Genomic DNA, 18500 nt, shown 5'->3' on the forward strand with positions numbered 1-18500 from the left:
TATTTTTACATCCCAGGTGCATGACCTTACATTTATCCACATTAAATCTCATCTGCCACTTAGCTGCCCAGATTGCCAGTTGGTCAAGATCCTGCTGCAGGGATGTCACATCCTGGATAGAATTGACTGGTCTGCAGAGTTTTGTGTCATCTGCAAACACTGATACATTACTCATAATACCCTCCCCTAAGTCATTTATGAACAAATTAAACAAAAGTGGACCCAGTACAGAACCCTGAGGGACCCCACTGAGGACCTTATTCCAAGTAGAGAATGTGCCATTAACAACCACCCTCTGTACCCGATCCTGTAGCCAGTTTTCTATCCATGTGCAAACGGCTTCACTAAGACCAATAGACCTTAGCTTAGAAAGCAGTCGTTTGTGGGGAACGGTATCAAATGCTTTGGCAAAATCCAAATAGATGATATCTACTGCCCCCCACTGTCCAGCTTCTTACTTACCTCATCATAAAAAGCAATTAAATTGGTCTGACATGACCTGTCCTTCATAAAGCCATGCTGATTACTGCTCATAAGGCATTCTCCACTACATAATTTTGAATGTGATCCCTTAACAAGCCTTCAAATAACTTGCCCACCATGGATGTCAAACTTACAGGCCTATAATTGCCAGGCTGAGATCTTACTCCCTTTTTAAATATAGGAATGACATTGGCCTTCTTCCAATCCCTAGGTACCATACCTGATGAGAGCGAGTCTGAGAATATCAGAAACAAGGGCCACTGCAATTCTGCCCCTAGCTCTCTCAGTACCCGAGGGTGTATTCCATCTGGCCCAGGTGCCTTGTTTACATTTATCGTGTGTAACCCTTTAAGCACCATATCCTGTGCCAACCACTGTGTAGTTGGAGCTGAGGCAACAGTGCAGCTATTGGGTGGGACTTGTCCCACTGGCTCCCCCTACTGTATACACAGAAGAAAAGAACTGGTTAAGCACATCTGCCTTTTCTGTACCCGCTGTAACCATATTGTTATTATAACTCAATGGGGCCACACCCTCAACCTGCATCTTTTTACTATTAATATACTTAAAAAACTTTTTGGGGTTAGTCTTGGCCTCGGCCGCGATGCGCTCCTCATTTTCTATCTTTGCCTTCCGGATTGATGTTTATATTCATTAAACGCAGCTACTGTCCCCTCTGACTTATATTTCTTAAAAGCTTTCCTTTTTTTCCCTATTAACTTCTTTACCTCAGAGTTAAGCTACATAGGGTGATTATGTTATGATACATGTAAAAAAGTTTTCATTTCAGGTGTCAATATCTCTTTAACAAGCACACAGGGTTGGCCAATAAGTGGCACCACTTACTGTCCCCGCCCTGCTCTGTGGGGTTTATATACAGTCACAGCTCATTCATTGCTCCAGACACAAGGAAACAGAACAGCAGCCGGTGCCAAAACAGCAGCCAGACACAATTCTGTTCCCGGCAGCTCATTCACCCCCAGCAGCAGCAGTGCAGGATTATTCTACAGACATTCAGAAAGTTGACAGTAATGGAGACAGTGGAATAAGGCTAGAGAGGAGCCTGGTTGGCACTTAGGTGCTGGGCACAGCCTGGGGCACCCACAGCCAGAGCAGAGCCGCCACTAACATTGGCACAGACATTTCCTTACTCCTTATTTATGGTACAAGGAAAGAACATGAGCCTGAGGAAGAAAAGAACACCACCATTGGTTTATATCTATTGCCCTTCTTTGGGCATCACCCCCCGACCGCTCAGGTAAGTCTGGGGTTCTCATCTCTTTTAAAGGGAAACTGGCACCAAAAATAAGCTTTGCTATATTCTGGGGGAATGCAGAGAAATGTGAAGTGTAATTTAATAGAAAAAACCCTAATGTGTGACTTGGGTACAAGGAGACGGAGGGACTATTCCTCCCCCATCACATGATTCGGAGAGGCTGCAGATAGGCATTTTTGCCTTGGATTAGCTCATTAGCTGGCAGTTAGGCAGGTCCCACAGAGAGGCTGTAGGCCTTTCCCTCCGCTCTCTCCTGTTGCAACTCAAAAGAATTAAGAATTCTGCTGAACAAACATGCAGAGCAACAGGGAAATTAAAGATCCTCTATGTTTGGTCCTTGCAAGGCAGATAATTAGATTCCTAGATAATCCCCCCTGCATAACGGTCTCCTGCTAACGAAACAGTCACAACAAAGGGGGAGGTGGGTTTTATACTGGGAATCTAATTCTCTATGATTTTTTATGATTAAAACAATAGGAACAAAGTTTGTTCAGCACAAGTCCTATTCATTGCACTCATGTTGAACAATGGGGGGGGGGTACTGCCCCTTTAATGCATGTTGGCCTGTTTAATATGTCCCCTTAATGTGCCATCCATGTACCCAATGGAGAAGCTTAATATTATATTTCATATAGCACCATGCTAATTCCTGTAGTGCCAGATTGGGGGGGGGGGGGGCACAAACACGCGGCATAACAATTTAATCCTGTACAGACAATGCCACCTCTGCAGCACACACACCCGCAGTAGAGATTGCATAGTGACCGGAGGGCTCTGCTCATAGGAGCTTACAATCTAAAGGGACTTCTGGGTCCTGCTGCAAATGATGTGCAGTTGTCTCCCCTCATATTAGTGCAATACTGACCCCCACCCTCACCAATACCCTTGTGTAAATCAGTATTACAATATAATATCTTTGACTCTTAACTTATTGCAAGTGTATCTTGAATTTATTTGTCTTTATTGTAATACTTTGTATTATTATCTTAATAACCCCCTGTTTGTATTAATGTATTCTACTGTACAGCATAAGTAGCACTTTATAAATAAAGATATACATACATACATATATAATAATAATGTCATTATCAGTTGTGTGCATACAGAGTATGGCATTTCTGTGAGGCGCAGCTATCACAGGGCTGAACAGACTATTTGCCACAATAAGCCGGTAGAGAACTCTCAAAGCACTGGCACCCAACACTAGAGCTAATTCCAATAACAGTCCGTCCATTTAATATATATATATATTTTTTTTTTTATATAGAACGACACAAGCTGAAAAGGAATCAGGGATGTAAATAAGTTCCCTATAGGGCCGTAGGGCTCGGGTTTACACAGCAAATAACAGATAAACTGGTTGGGTTACAGTGGTTTGGTGTTTATATAGAGCAGTGTTCCCCAACCAGTAGCTCGCGAGCAACATGTTGCTCCCCAACCCCTTAGATGTTGCTCCCAGTGGCCTCAAACCAGGTGCTCATTTTTGAATTTCTGGTAAAGGAGGCAAGTTTTGGAGCCAATAAAAACAAGTATAATGCCAAACAGAGCCTTCTATAGCCTGCCAGTCTACATATGGGCTATCAAATAGCCAATGATAGCTCTCATTGGCACCTCCAGGAACCTTTTTCATGCTTGTGTTGCTCCCCAACACTTTTTTCCACTTGAATGTGGCTCACGGGTATAAAAGGTTGGGGATCCCTGATATAGAGATAACAGGGGGTCAATTATACATATATAGGATATGATCTTTTCTCTGTTCGCTGCTGATGAATATCTAGGCAATAGACTTAATCTTTATAGTATAGAATATTAACAATATCGTCTTAGTACTTGGAGGAGGCAGTGGCTCTTAAAAACAAACCATATCTGGCCAGTGAGTCATAGTAACCTTGCATCACTATCGCTGGGGGTGAAGATTGGTGGGGGGGGGGAAGGAGAAAGGGTGTGTGGGAGGCTGAAGCACGGGCAGAGCGGGGGGGGGGGGGAGTAAATATCCAGCTGATTTCCAGTAATGTGCTGCTTAAAAAAATGTAAAGTTCTCTTCTAAGCACTTTTTCAATTATTTTTTTCTTATTTGTTCTTAACATTCAGTATGTTACAGAATGGCCAATGCTAAAAAAACTTATATATACTTATATATATAAACTTATATAGAAAAACAATGCTAAAAACCCTCTATAAAGATAAACACAAATGTATTTTATTGTTGTGCGAAACTAATTTTATAGGTCTTCTCAACATCTTGTAACATTTTACTTAGCAACAGTTCAGCACTTTTCCTAAATATATTACTTATATAGTAATAGTGATTATATTACTATATTATTATATAGTGATTATAATCACCTCAATCAGTGTTATTAGGATTATTACTTTGTGGGTGTCCTGAAGAAGATCATGGTCATGTTAAAAGGGTTAGGGTAGACTTTTCCTTTAGCTTCTTGTTTAACATGTAACTTGTTTACATCATCTGGTAAGTCTGATCTATGCAACATTTCAGCAATCTCGGCTCTGTGTTTGCCTGGTGTATGTCGGGTGCTGTAACTTGTCTAAAGGTGGCCATACACGGGCCAATTCTAGCTGAAGATATGGGTCTCTTGGACCGATTTGGCAGCTTATCGGCCCGTGTAGGGGCAGCAATGACGGGCCTGTCCGATCGGTCAGGTTAAAAAATTCAATCGGATCGTGGACCGCATTGGCTCTTTGATACGGTCCCCGAACCGGCTGCGCCCTTAACAGTCGCTATAATTCGATCGTTTGGCCCCAGACAGAACGACAGAATTAGCCTAAATTCCCCCGATATCACCCACCCCTAGGTGGGGATATCTGGAGAATATCCGCTTGCTTCCCAACCTCGCCAGGCAAGCAGATCTTTACGTGTATGGCCACATTAAGTCCCGCCAGAGGTTCCAAAAAGAAATTTGAAAGAATGTGGAGGCCATGGTGGGAGGCAGGCCTAGGGGACAAGGCTCCTTGACATAAAATGTGACACCCCAATTGCACGTACTGATGACCTCAACCTTCCAATTAGACCCCAGAGGTAACTGACACTTATTCCTAATACACTTATACTACGTATAAGACTATAACTGAACAAACACAAGCTGAACAATTGTGATCACTGTTATACCAACCAAGTTTATTTTATCATTTTATTTTGCCATAACCAAACTGCAATATGTAATTTACTTTACCGCAGGCCTGTACTTTTTACGTTACTTTCTTCTTTTCCTTTGTTTTTCCTTTTTTACCTTTCCCTTATGTACATTGTTCAAAAACAATAAAACATCACCTGTCAAAAGGTGTTTTACCAGGGTACATCCGTCTCGCTGGTGTGGTTATCTGTCATTGGTCACGTGGATTTTTAAACGAAACCATGTATTTAGTGTTTAAATTAATCGTTCTACTTTTTTTACCTTGGCAAAAAAAACATTCTGTACTAGGTACATAATACTGAGATTTCTGTGGTGTGGATACTTGCTGAATGTCTTTTCAACCTCCATATTTTCACTAGCACTCTCCATCAAATCATCAACAACTGCAGTTGGCAACTCACTAGTTAATTCACCCAAGTAATCACCCAATGGCGGATTCCACTCACCGTCTCTCTTACAAAGATTGGAATGTAACACAAATGATAACACTGATAATTTGAGACCTTTGCATTTGTGCCGATTGTTTTTTTTCTACATACCGATGACACAAGTGACAAAATAGCTTACACACCCCTTTGTCAATGTGGGCCTGCTGTCTGCGCACCTCTAAACATCGCCTAGAGCATCGAAACACACGACAAGTAGGACATCTAGGTGCATAATTGGTGTCTGCACGGTCTTTACAAATATATTGGCATGAATGTTTATTCTTGTGATGAAAGACAGAGCTACAGTAATCAATCAAGTCGGACTCACCAATAAAACCACATTCATTCACATTCTTGATCCCATAATAATCTCATGTTCTCATGATGTAACCCTTTCTTGGCACACTCACCTCTTTGGGCTGTATACTTGCTTAGGCAATGTAAAAGAAACTGGGAACTTAGCGCAGTGCCTCCCCCTAGTGGACACTGAGGAGCACACCTCAAGGGGATTTCCACAAGGAAAAATAATTAGCACACACTTTGCAGCAAGGATAACTTTATATAACCGTTTAAGTAGAATAAAAACAACTTTATGGATAACTGATTATCCGGCCCTGAGGAACCCGTGCAGTCTATCCACTCCTGGCACAGTCCCTTTAGGTGCCCAGTCCCAACTTGGATCCGGATAGACCCCAACCCTCTAATTTAGTTCAGTCCCTTTCCCAAGAGCTGTTAATTCCCCCCAGGTAGCGTTACCTGCCCCAGAGTCCCTTCCCCTTTGGAAAGGTGGCTGCTCCCACGTAGAAGGCAAGCAAGCAGTACCTGCTCTCACCACCAGGGGATACACACAGAGATTCCACAGAGGACTTTGTAATCACTGGCAGTCCAGCAGGCTTTTCTCTTTGCAGTCTGAAGACAATAGTAAGTGGTACTGGCTACTCACTCTGGATCTCTCTTCCAAAAGCTGGCAAACCAACAGGGGCTCCCTTTATCATCTGCTGGGCCCGCCCCTGATTTTTGGCTCCAAACCTAGACATGCCTCCTCTCTCCCAACAGTGCACTGGGGCATCCAACCAATCGGGTTCCTCCCCAATCTGTGGCCGGGCAGAATGATGTCACAGACAGAGAAACAGGGGAAAGAGTTCTCTGATCCCCTATACATGTCTTTTGTTCATCAATGTATTCATGTATGCCATCATTCTTAATCAATGCCATCTAGAAAAGAAAAAATTAAAAAAAATTACTTTTATACATTTTACAGTATATAACATTAAAATATATAACAACTTATTTAAAAATGCTACACAATTGATTTAAGTAACATTATTAAACTAGCAGACGAAAATATATTCAGTAAACTGCCCTCTAGAGGTTAAAGAGTAAAAACACAAATGAATAATAGAGGTAGATATACTATATTAGTACAGCAGAGCTTGTTGGGTAATGTAGTTTAGCGAAAGTAACATTATTAAACTAGCAGACAAAACATGTATTCAGAAAAATGCCCTCTAGAGGTTAAAGGAGAAGATCTATGTAACTACAGCCATAAGCACTCACAGAAACGCTGCACTGAGTCCTCTATCAAAAGATTTCTTGTGTCTGTTTTCCTGTGCCACAGACACGCAGCTTTCAGCTTCCTGCTCTCTCCTGCTCCCCCCTCCCTCAAGAATGCTAAGAACTCCCTCCCCCCCCCTTAGGAATGTGGATCTGAGCCAATCAGCAGAAAGCTGACTCATAGCCTTACTAACTGAGCATGTTCACTTGGTCTGGGTGTCTGTGCAGGAGTGAGGCATTATGGGAACTTTCTTTACACAGCTCAGCGTTTTTTCATCCTGTTTGGCTTCTGATCTTCTGAACAGGAGAAATATGGGGAGACTTAAGGGCACTATTGAGACAACTGAAGGTATTGAGATTAACTCCTTATTAGCCTTTCCTATAGAACGACAGCCTATAACTGATGACATCACTTAGCACCGTTTATAAGGATATAATTTACTATTTGATTCCATAGAATGACCAAACTGTAAACTATTCTATATATATATATATATATTAGGTCAATACACTGTATGCCACACGTGTTGCTCTTTTATTGTTAGAGAAACAGGAGAGCTATTAAAGCACAATCAGGCTGCGCACACAAAGCTCATTGTGTAACCAGCAAACAGAGGAATCCGTGCGTATAAAATATGGAAACATCATGTTGCCTTTAGAGATCTGGCTTTAGAGAGTTTGTATCACTAAATTCTTTAATATTGCCTGAATTTTTTCAGACTTGGCAAAAGGACAAAGATTCTGAAGGCACCGGTGCAGGAAACCAGGTAAATGATCTTTTTGGATTCAGGGGTTGGGGGGGTAAGATAAATTAAGACACAAATAGGAAAAAAGAACAATAATACGATATTGCTGCTGGCTGCAACACAATAGTTGTATTTATATTTAACCCAGTATGAATATTATTGGCCATCACAGCTGTGGGATTAAGATACAGTATATATTGTTTTATAAGTCACTTTACTATAATTTTACAGCATACCCAGCATAGGCAATAAAGCCGACTGTGATTGGCTGACTGTATGGCCATGGGTCAGAGGTCGGTTGTGCCAATATACCGTATCATTAGGTGCCCGTCCCTCATTTATTTGTGTGACTTTACATGAGTTATTGAGGGGTTTGATGCCAATACAGGGGTCACAGTGCGGAAACTATTGGTCCTACTGAGCTACTCCTACACAATTGTAAACTGGAACATTTCCGGGGTTCACTTTCCTCCAGTTTGTGGCTCTAAAAAAGAGGTGCCAATCAATACAGTAATGGCACATAGCGAGGCTTATAGATTGGGTCTACCAGGTAATAGTCATTTCCACTATTTACTCGTAAACCAACAATAAAGGTATTTTGAGTGGTTTGTTTGCCTAATACATTCTGCACAAAGCAGTGCAACAAAAGAAAATTCCCCATTGCGTCATGAATGTTCCTTGAAAAGAATTCTCTCTCCTGAAGGTGCCGCCTGTGTATATCAGAGATATCAGGGTGTCATTCCTACCCATAATGCATCAGGCATTAACTCTTACCCATAGTGCATCAGGCATTAACTCTTACCCATAGTGCATCAGGCATTTACTGCATTGTATTTATATTGTGTGACCCATCATGTTGCTCATAATTCGTCTTATTTTGTTTTTACAGCCCAGACGTCCCTCTCAGTATCCCAGAGAGCAGGTACAGTAGGGATGGATACAGATTCTGGTTCCAATGAAAAGGTACAGATACAATAGGTATAAAAGGCAGGGAGCATTTAGTTTTGCAATTATGCAGAAATTCTGGGGAGAAAACGGCATTGTGGGTAAAAAAAAAAAACCGTGGCAGTTGACATACACATATTGCACATAGTCCATTTATTATGTACAGTAATAGACTGTGGTCTATTATAAACAAAACAAAACCATTGCCACACTTGGGCTCTAACTAACACATAAGGTGCTTTCCCTCCCTGTTACCGATCCCCTACTGGGATTTCTGGCTAAACCCAAGAACACAAGTCCCACGCCGGCACAGACCCTCCCACACAGGTACAGACCCTCCCACACTGGCACAGGCCCTCCCACACCGGCACAGACCCTCCCATGCAGCCACAGACCCTCCCACACAGGCACAGACCCTCCCACACAGGCACAGACCCTCCCACACAGGCACAGACCCTCCCACACAGGCACAGACCCTCCCACACAGGCACAGACCCTCCCACACAGGTACAGACCCTCCCACACAGGCACAGACCCTCCCACACAGGTACAGACCCTCCCACACCGGCACAGGCCCTCCCACACCGGCACAGACCCTCCCATGCAGCCACAGACCCTCCCACACAGGCACAGACCCTCCCACACAGGCACAGACCCTCCCACACAGGCACAGACCCTCCCACACAGGCACAGACCCTCCCACACAGGCACAGACCCTCCCACACAGGCACAGACCCTCCCACACAGGCACAGACCCTCCCACACAGGCACAGACCCTCCCACGCAGGTACAGACCCTGTCACACCGGTTTCAGTTCTCAGTCTGAGCCCCTCACTCCCTTGGGGAATTAACCAGTTCACAATGTATATACATGAGCCTTTATAATGGTTAAGCATACCATTAATGCTATAACCCATTCAACATTCACAGCAGCTCCAGACTGCTCACTTATTTAACCCCACTCCATCATATTCATTGAGTGACTTCTCTTAGCACCTAGATCCCCTCTAGCTATTCCTTATACTTGGAGTCTAGTCTTCCTTATTCTACTGAGCTCTTCTCTTGCCCCAGGGATCAGTTATTATTAAGGCAATTTCTCCACCGAGGCCTCTGGAGTTATAGCTACCCTCTTCCATAAGCGAAATCCAAGAGAAACAATATGCTCCTCTTCCTTTTATAGAAAACTAGGGTAAACCCCATGCCCCCCCCCCAAATGGCATTGTACCCACCTACAAGTCATGATATTGCCTATACATTGATAAAGCTTTCCAAAATTCTTTGTATAACGAAGTATAAAGCAAGACTGGCCTGGCCATTATGTACTTATCTTATCTTATCCTACTTATGCATGTTCTATGTACTCATGTATGTCTGGTCATGTATGTCTGGCCTGTGTGACAAGACTCAATCAAGACTACACAAAAATGCTTATTAGTTTATGATTTTGCAGCTCTGTACCTAGGAAATGTGATAATGACAAGACCTGGGTGGATCCATCGGACAAAGAAGTCCCAGAAGCCACTCAGGAGGAGCCTACGGAGGAGGAGAATATTCAGAAAGAGCCAGTGCCCCAGCCAATAGAAATGCAGCCTGAGGCCCAGGAGGAAGAGTATGGCCTGGAGGATGAGGTCTCAGCATCATCTTCACCAGAAACAACCACAAACCATGAGCCTTTAATACTGGAGGAAGAAATAAAGAAGCCAAAGCAAAAAAAGAGGAGGAAGAAGAAGCAGCAGAGCTCAGTGAAGGAGCTGAGGGAGACCAAGGTTCCTCCATCACATTCTGTATACGAGATCCTGGGCCCGGTGCTTATGGGGATGGCACAGCTGCTAATGGGGATGGTACAACTGCCGAAACCAGGTAACAGTTATGTTTTTTCCTCCGCAGAATAGTAAGAATATGGCTTTTACCCAAGGGTTGTGGGTTCGCCAAGTCATCATCGCTGCTCTTAGAAAGGGAGAGTCCAAGGCAAAGCCAACGTTTAGTGCTTTGTGCAAAAGGGATTTTCCATTTAATAACCTCAAAACTTCTTTTAGCAACCCATGTGATTTGGTTTATGCTGAAATGTTTTATGATGTTAAGACATAAGTATCCAGTAGCTGTGTATCTACGAACCCACTAATACAGACATCAACACGCTCCGACTGCATTTACACCTAGAGATCACTTGGTCTGATCGTTCTCTATAAGACATTATTGATTAAAGATAATTGCAGTTTTATTATAAAGGGTTATTTGGGGCAGGCCATGACTATGTACTGGTCGTCTCCATTAAACACAATCGATTCTTCTGCTTCAAAGAAAACACTTTACACATACAGGGAAGAAATAGCGGTTTGTCAAGTGAAGCAAACGTGTTATTGTTGGGTTACTGGTCCTTTAATGTCTTTCCTTCTTCAGCAGTGGCTGGGGGAGCATGGATTGCAACTGCAGTGATTGGCTTTCTACTCATCAGCGGCGCCCTCTGTAAGTAACAAATCCCGGGAACAATACAGGGCACAAATATTATTATTATAAACGCAAGGCTAGTGCACCCCTACCAACACGAACAGATACTGAAATAAAAGGGAGTGTGAGACTCAGTAATAAAAACATATCCGGTAGTGGGTACTGGGGGTTGCAACATAGCAAAGACCAACCAGGGTCGGAGCGCAGGTAAGGGATTATTCCCGGTGTCCCGGCGGCCCAGTCCGACCCTGAGACCAACTATCAGGATATCTAGCAATCAGGCTGGTCAGGCCCAATCCAGTGTATCTCAGTGTGTATGTGGCCAGCAGTGTTGGGCTGGGATGCCAGGGCCCCTCCAGAAAACCTCAGACCAGTGATCCCCAAGCAGTGTCTCGGGGGCAACATGTTGCTCACCAACCCCTTGGGTGTTGCTCTTTGTTCTTAAAGAAGATGCTACTTTTGAGTTCCTGGCTTGGAGACAAGTTTTGGTTGCATAAGAACCAGATGTACTGCCAAACAGAGCCTTCTGTAGGCTGCCAGTCCACATAGGGCAGGGATCCCCAACCTTTTATACCTGTGAGCCACAGGTATGAAAAAGGTTCCTGGGGTGCCAATAAGAGCTATAATTGGCTACTTTATAGCCCCTATTTGGACTGGCAAACTACTGGCATTATACTTGGTTTTTATGCAACCAAAACTTGCCTCCAAACCAGGTATTCAAAAATAAGCCCCTGCTTTGAGGCCACTGAGAGCAACATCTAAGGGGTTGGGGAGCAACAAGTTGCTCACAAGCCACAGGTTGGGGATCACTGACATAGGAGCTACCAAATGGCCAATCACAGCCCTTATTGTTCCATAGGAACATTTTTTTATGCTTGTGTTGCTCCCCAACCCTTTTTTACATTTGAATGTGACTCACTGGTAACCAAAAGCTTGGGGATCCCTGCCTTAGACCATGGGCCCACACTTCAAACTATTATTTCTCCTTTTCTCACCCAACCTCTTTCCTTTCCTAGTCTCTAAGCCGAATGGTTAGAAGCAAGAGGGCCCACTGACACCTGGGCCTACCGGGAGTTTTCCTGGTATGCCAGTGGGCCAGTCTGACACTGGTGACCAAGCTAGCACTAATCTGTAATACAATTACAATCGTTTATCTTCTTATTCATTTGCCTTTTGTTTCAGCAAGTGAATTGCCAGAGAATGTGCTGCCGGGGACACAAATAACTACCATGAACCCACAGGTGACCCAATGTAAGTTCCATGTACCGTAAAGCACAGAGTGAGCCAATAATGAAGTAATTGGTTCAGTATTTGGTTATTTATTTATTTTTGGTCCTGCAGCTCTCAGGCTTAGAATTTAAACTGCTTTCCAGTTGCTAGGGCGTGATACAGATGATGCAGGTTCTAACGTAGAGAATTGCGTCGGGCACTGCAAAACTTCCCACTACTGGGAAAGAGATTACTGTTGCTGGATTCTGGATCTAATAAGCACATATTTTTAAAAATCTACTGGTCCCCAGCTCAGAATCTTCTGGTGGTGTATAATCTCATTTTTAGGCCTGCAGATTAGGTTAGGTCAGATCAGTGGCTTAAACACGTTACTAGCCTCATAGCTAAGTATCTGTACCCTACAGGCACTGGTTCCTTAGGGCGTTAAGACGCAGGTATCAGTTCCTATCCCTGATCCATAGTCGGCAGTGAGGGATCCTTGGCTGCTAAGGGGCACCCTGAGGATACAGATACTGGGCCAGGCTACTCCCCACAGGGAGGCCGTGCTGGTTGGTGGTCCTTAATTTCCCCACCCTCGGCTGAGGTGGGCTATACGGGTGGACACCATATTTTTCTACCTTGTGCGCAATTGCCTGATATCTCCTCTGTGTGAGTATATTGCAATAACCCTGCATATCGATTGTCTCTGACAATAAACCAATCCTATGGTTCAACTGCAAGAACCTTCTGGCGCCCATTTGTTACTCTGCGCCGCACACAGCTACAGAGGGTTGTAGTTTACACAGAAAAAATATAGCGGAGCACCACGAGAGTAAAGAATAAAATTGAGCAATAAAAAGCACGTGTATATCCCATGGGACCTAACGCTTAACGCGTTTCGCGGCCTCCCGCCACTTCCTCAGAAGCATCATAAGTCCCTGACAGGGAGGGGTTTTTAAACCCCCATACTGATTAACCGCAATTACATAAGAGCATATTAACCCTTTCTTTAATAACAAGAAATACAGTACAAAAATATATAAAACCAAAACAAAACCATAATGAAGGATAACAAATAATTATTGTATTAATAGTCACAAGGAGACCGAAAAATAGCGAGAAGGATAATGAGACTTAAGGAGGAAAAAATTGTTTTCAATAGAAACAGGACAATTCCCATTCCCTATTCATGCCCCTTTAGTATCAAGGGAGTTTAAACTTGAAGATCCAAAAAACCTCTCTTTTTGAGAGTCTCCTATCCATATCTCCCTTCCTAACTTGGAAATTTGGCTTATCAGTTATTTGAAAGGTAAAATGTGCTCTCCCATCATGCTTTTCTATAATATGTTTGGCTACTGCAGATCTAGTATCTCCTCTTTCTAGAGCTGAAGCATGTTCCAAAATTTGTATGGTTTTCCCTACATGTTGGGAGCCACAAAGACATGTTATCAAATAAATGACCTGTTTTGATAAACAATGAAAACAGTGGGTGGTAGTTGCACTACACCAGTGGTCCCCAACCAGTGGCTCATGAGCAACATGTTGCTCTCCAACCCTTTGGATGTTGCTCCCAGGGGCCTCAAAGTAGAAGCTTATTCTTGGCTTGGGGGCAAGTTTTGGAGGCATAAAACCAGGTGTACTGCCAAACAGAGTCTCCTATAGGCTGCCAGTCCACATAGGGGCTACCAAATAGCCAATAACAGTCCTTATTTGGCACCCCCAGGTACATGTTTCATGCTCGTGTTGCTCCCCAAGTGTTTTTACACCTAAATGTGGTTCACGGGTAAAAAAGGTTGGGGATCCCTGCACTACACTATAGCTCCGTTTGGCCACTTTCACTTAGCGAAGGCCCATGCTGAAGGATTGAGTTACATGTACCCCATGCTCTAACACCTACACTAGCCGTGCTGTTGGCTTGGTTACAGCCAAGAAGGGGTTACATGCTATATATATATATATATATTTACACATTGGTGTCTTCTATGAATCCCTACCACATCCTGGATTTAACAATGTTTTTCTGGAATATAATAACATTTTTCCATGGGAATTCACGCCAACAGTACTGATAAATAAACTAAAAGTCTCTATTCTTCTGCCCAATGCAGCCTCTGTTGGCAAATGCCACCAGTACTTGTTCTGTACCAATGGGGAACAGCTGTGGGACGGCTATCTCTCCATCACAACAGGACCGGAGAGAAAATACTGCCATTTTACACTGATAAAGTCCAAGAACACTACAAACTGTACCCGGAACTCCATTGTGACTCTCACTAACGACACTTGTTTGCTGTTGAAAACAACTGATATAGAGGATGGAACTTTGATTTTGGAATATGGCAAAGGGCGCTTTGGGCGGTTTGCACACTCCTTATTTATAGGTAATAAGATGTTTACTAAAGGAAAAGTATCGCCACTTGATAGAAGCAAGGAAATTCCCCAATGGGAATTCTACTGAGCAACAATGTGAGTGTAAGTGCAAGAGAAGTGACCAATGAGAATGCTGATTCCCAGCACTGTGTCAGGCCCCTTGCTGGTACCTTACATATAGAGATAATGATGGCATTTTTCCCGTCATTATATGGCACAGGAATCAGACATGGGGATAAAGGGACAGACTTGTTCAGTGCTGGGAAACTGTGCTTATTGCTCCCAACTCCAATTGCAGGAACAGAGAACAGGGAGCCGGATTTACTCACATCAGCTGGGATTCTCATTGGGGGATTTCTTGCATTTTAATGGGGATTTGGGGGAAAGTTTTATGACTTTATGATTAAACTATCGCCAAATTCTTCTTTATTTCAGGGCTTTGCAACATTGAGAACTCTAACATTGCTACTAGTGGGTTGATTCAACCTTTAAATATGACGACTGAAACAAGCGCTACCAACTGGGCTGCAATATTTACACCAATAGGAGTCTTTGGAGCCATCGGGATGGCGCTGCTAGTATACTTTGCATATAAGAAACTCAGTAAAGGGTAAGTAAAGCACTTTCCTATGAGCTGATTTGTACTGACCCAGGATTCATTTGTACTTTCTCTTTCCGGCAGGAACACATCACAAGGAACACATACTGGGCGGTGAGTATGGGGGTTCCGATAAACGGTTCCGTACACATTCCCATGAACTAGACTATCTGTACTCACCTTATGGAATATCACTTGTAGCCTATCACAGACTCTGTAGTATAAAGAGTATATAGTAAAAAAAGAGAATTTGAGCCCAATATTTGGCTAAAGGAAACCTACACAAACCTTATTCACTTGTATCAGATTTTGGGGTTCCCAGGGCCAGAACTAGGACTGGGCCGCCAGGGTACCGGGAAAAAACCTGGTAGGCCCCGGCGGCCCAGATCCGATCCTCCCCCAGGGTGCTCCCGTTATCTGCTGTCTCCCTCCCCTGATTCACTGCAGGTAAGTTTCTTTTAGGAGTGCTCAGGGGAGGGGATCGGAGGGTGTTGGGGGCCTCTGCAGGGGGTGGGTGAAGGCGACGGGGCCATTGGGGGCAGAAGCCCTGGTGGGACTTGCACCCCCCAGTCCGTTCCTGGGCAACAATTGGGGGGGCGCTGCTTTCATTACGCGGTAATTGAAGACGATTATTAATAATTCTCTTTACTCCCTTTGGTGAAAACTAGTGATGAGCGAATCTGTCCCATTTTGCCTCGCCAAAAATCCTTGAAACTGCGAAAAAGTTCACAAAATTGGTGAAAAATTTGTGAAATGTGGGTCACGTGCGACACACGACTTTTTTTTCACACAACTACACCTTTTACAGAAGTTCTGCAAAACAATTTGACAGTGGCCATTTGCGGCAAATTTCTGTGTTTAGCCATCGGCAGATTTTTTCGCGAAAGGGGTACAAAAATTCGCCCCAGAAAAAATTCACCAAGCGACAAAAAAAAAAACTGACGTGTACGTAAAATGTGAGGGGGACAAGTGTATGGACTAGGGGTAGAAGAAATACTTGCCCAGCATCCCCCCCCCACACTGTTGCGCTCTAGATACGTGCCTCTTATAACTGATGACATCACTAAGCACCAATAATAACCGATGACATCACTACTCACAGTTTATAAGGATATAATTTACAGTTTGGTCCCATAGGGAAATGACCAAACTGTATATTATATATATATATATGTACAGTATATAGCAAGTTGTCTCTATTATGTTTTCAGTGTGGAACGCTCCGAGTATGAGATTAATGGACGCGTACCAACCAAGGACATTGAAATGGGAGACCTAGAAGCAAAAAAAGAAGATGGAGGAGTCTCGGCCTGGAGTTATCTCATAAGAAAGTGCAGTGGAACCAGGGCGGATCTATAGCAGGGCCATGCACGGGTGCTGCCTGGTTCCGTTACTCAAAACCCAGTGTTTCTCAGCACCCAACATATGAATTTCATATCACCTCTATATCCTAACAGGAAAGAAAGTCTTCCTATGCAGATTATGAAATCTCCTTTCCTCTATGTTTTTTAATAGCATATTTTCCATCTCAGCAAGTCCAGCTGTTCTAGATTTACTTCTACTAGATATGTTCCATCTCAGCAAGTCCAGCTGTTCTAGATTTACTTCTACTAGATATGTTCCATCTCAGCAAGTCCAGCTGTTCTAGATTTACTTCTACTAGATACGTTCCGTCTCAGCAAGTCCAGCTGTTCTAGATTTACTTCTACTAGATATGTTCCGTCTCAGTTCGGCCTGGCAATGGAAAACCTACATGTTGACTTGGGCAATTCGTGGAGCATTACCTAGTCCTGAATATGCACCGCTTACTACAAGGGGTATTATGTTAGATGCTTGTGGGGTGGCAATTCCTAAGCAATGGGGTAAATACTTTGCACACCCTACTGGGTTCTTTGTATTTTGCCCTGTGCCTCATTTATAAATGCGCCACCTTCTCTCTGGGGTGGAAGTACCTAGATCTTCATGCAGTACCTATTATTATGCTTTATATATTTGATAAGATTAGTATTTTACTCACTATGTTTTATATTAATACAGAGCGATATCATGTGAAACTTATTAACCAATCATAGATATAGACTATAGTTATTAGCCAGCAGTGTTACTATAGGATAAGATGCTGTGTTAGATTCCTATTGGTTCTTTCTTTGGAACATCTCAAACTCGGGGGGGGGAAGAATTCTGCTTTTACCTGAAAGTAAAATCTTTTGCATTAAAGTTTCTTTGGGTCACTTTTTTTCTTACTGGACGACTTATCTGCTCATCATCCTTTATGTAAGTTATAATACTGTAATGATATTTATGGGACACTTTTTATTTCTAAATGACACTGTTACACAGCAAATAATTCCGTCTGCCATTTAACCTTTTATTCTTGTACCAACAAATGTATTTGTAGCTGTAATATTGGCGTGTAGGCGCCATCTCAGTGCCTTGTGCCTGAGTCTGAGCTTTCAGCCAGCGCTACTCATTAGAACTGCTTTCAGCTAACCTATTGTTTCTCCTACTCCCATGTAACTGGAGGAGTCCCAAGCCGGACTTGGATTTCTTACTATTGAGTGCTATTCTGATACCTACTGGGAGCTGCTATCTTGCCCCCTTCCCACTGTTCTGCTGATCGGCTGCTGGGGGGGAGGGGGGGGATATCACTCCAACTTGCAGCGCAGCAGTAAAGTGTGTCTGAGTCTGAGCTTTCAGAAGGAGCCAGCGCTAAACATTAGAACTGCTTTCAGCTAACCTATTGTTTCTCCTACTCCCATGTAACTGGAGGAGTCCCAAGCCGGACTTGGATTTCTTACTATTGAGTGCTATTCTGATACCTACTGGGAGATGTGAAGAGTCACTGTGAGTACTACTAATACACTTTTGTATGGCAAGTTACTAGCGCTTCATTATGGGTATCAGAGTGGCACAGACTGGGCATTCTCTTACATGCCTTCCACTTGGCTGGGGTAAGTAACAGTTGGTTAATGGCTAGCAATGCAGCCCTATCTCCACCACCCATCATGGTACATAGGACAGGGCACAAAATAATTGATAAGCAACAGTAAAATAATATTTTAACATCAATATTATTATTATTATTAACATGTATTTATAAAGCGCCAAAATATCCCGCAGCGCTGTACAATCAATGGGTTTATACATAGAACATACAGAATTACATACAAACCAATAACTGACACAAAAATTTAAGAGGGCCCTGCCCAACAGAGCTTACAATCTATCAAATATTAATTCAATGCAATTCTGACCCAAAGATGCCGCTTTGGTTTAGCCTAGCTTGGC

At 43.2% G+C, this 18500-nt stretch overlaps 1 protein-coding gene across 5 annotated transcripts; it reads left to right on the forward strand.

Moving 5' to 3' along the window:
* Nucleotides 1-1390: 1390 nt before the first annotated feature.
* Nucleotides 1391-17434, forward strand: LOC108644477. 5 transcript variants are annotated; one of them, XM_031906210.1, is made up of 10 exons: nucleotides 1391-1741; nucleotides 7616-7663; nucleotides 8532-8564; nucleotides 10038-10453; nucleotides 10988-11053; nucleotides 12218-12286; nucleotides 14353-14625; nucleotides 15050-15224; nucleotides 15297-15326; nucleotides 16424-17434. In XM_031906210.1, exons 1-10 carry the CDS (start codon nucleotides 1644-1646, stop codon nucleotides 16569-16571), a joined length of 1356 nt encoding a protein of 451 aa, XP_031762070.1. In that variant the 5' UTR covers nucleotides 1391-1643; the 3' UTR covers nucleotides 16572-17434. The 5 variants fall into 5 exon arrangements, with proteins under 5 accessions (XP_031762070.1, XP_031762071.1, XP_031762072.1 ...); XM_031906211.1 differs by having other exon boundaries at nucleotides 10991-11053; XM_031906212.1 differs by having other exon boundaries at nucleotides 10038-10447.
* The last annotated feature ends 1066 nt before the right edge of the window (nucleotides 17435-18500 follow it).

Source organism: Xenopus tropicalis, chromosome 7 (assembly GCF_000004195.4).
Source record: "Xenopus tropicalis strain Nigerian chromosome 7, UCB_Xtro_10.0, whole genome shotgun sequence".
Classification (NCBI taxonomy): domain Eukaryota; kingdom Metazoa; phylum Chordata; class Amphibia; order Anura; family Pipidae; genus Xenopus; species Xenopus tropicalis.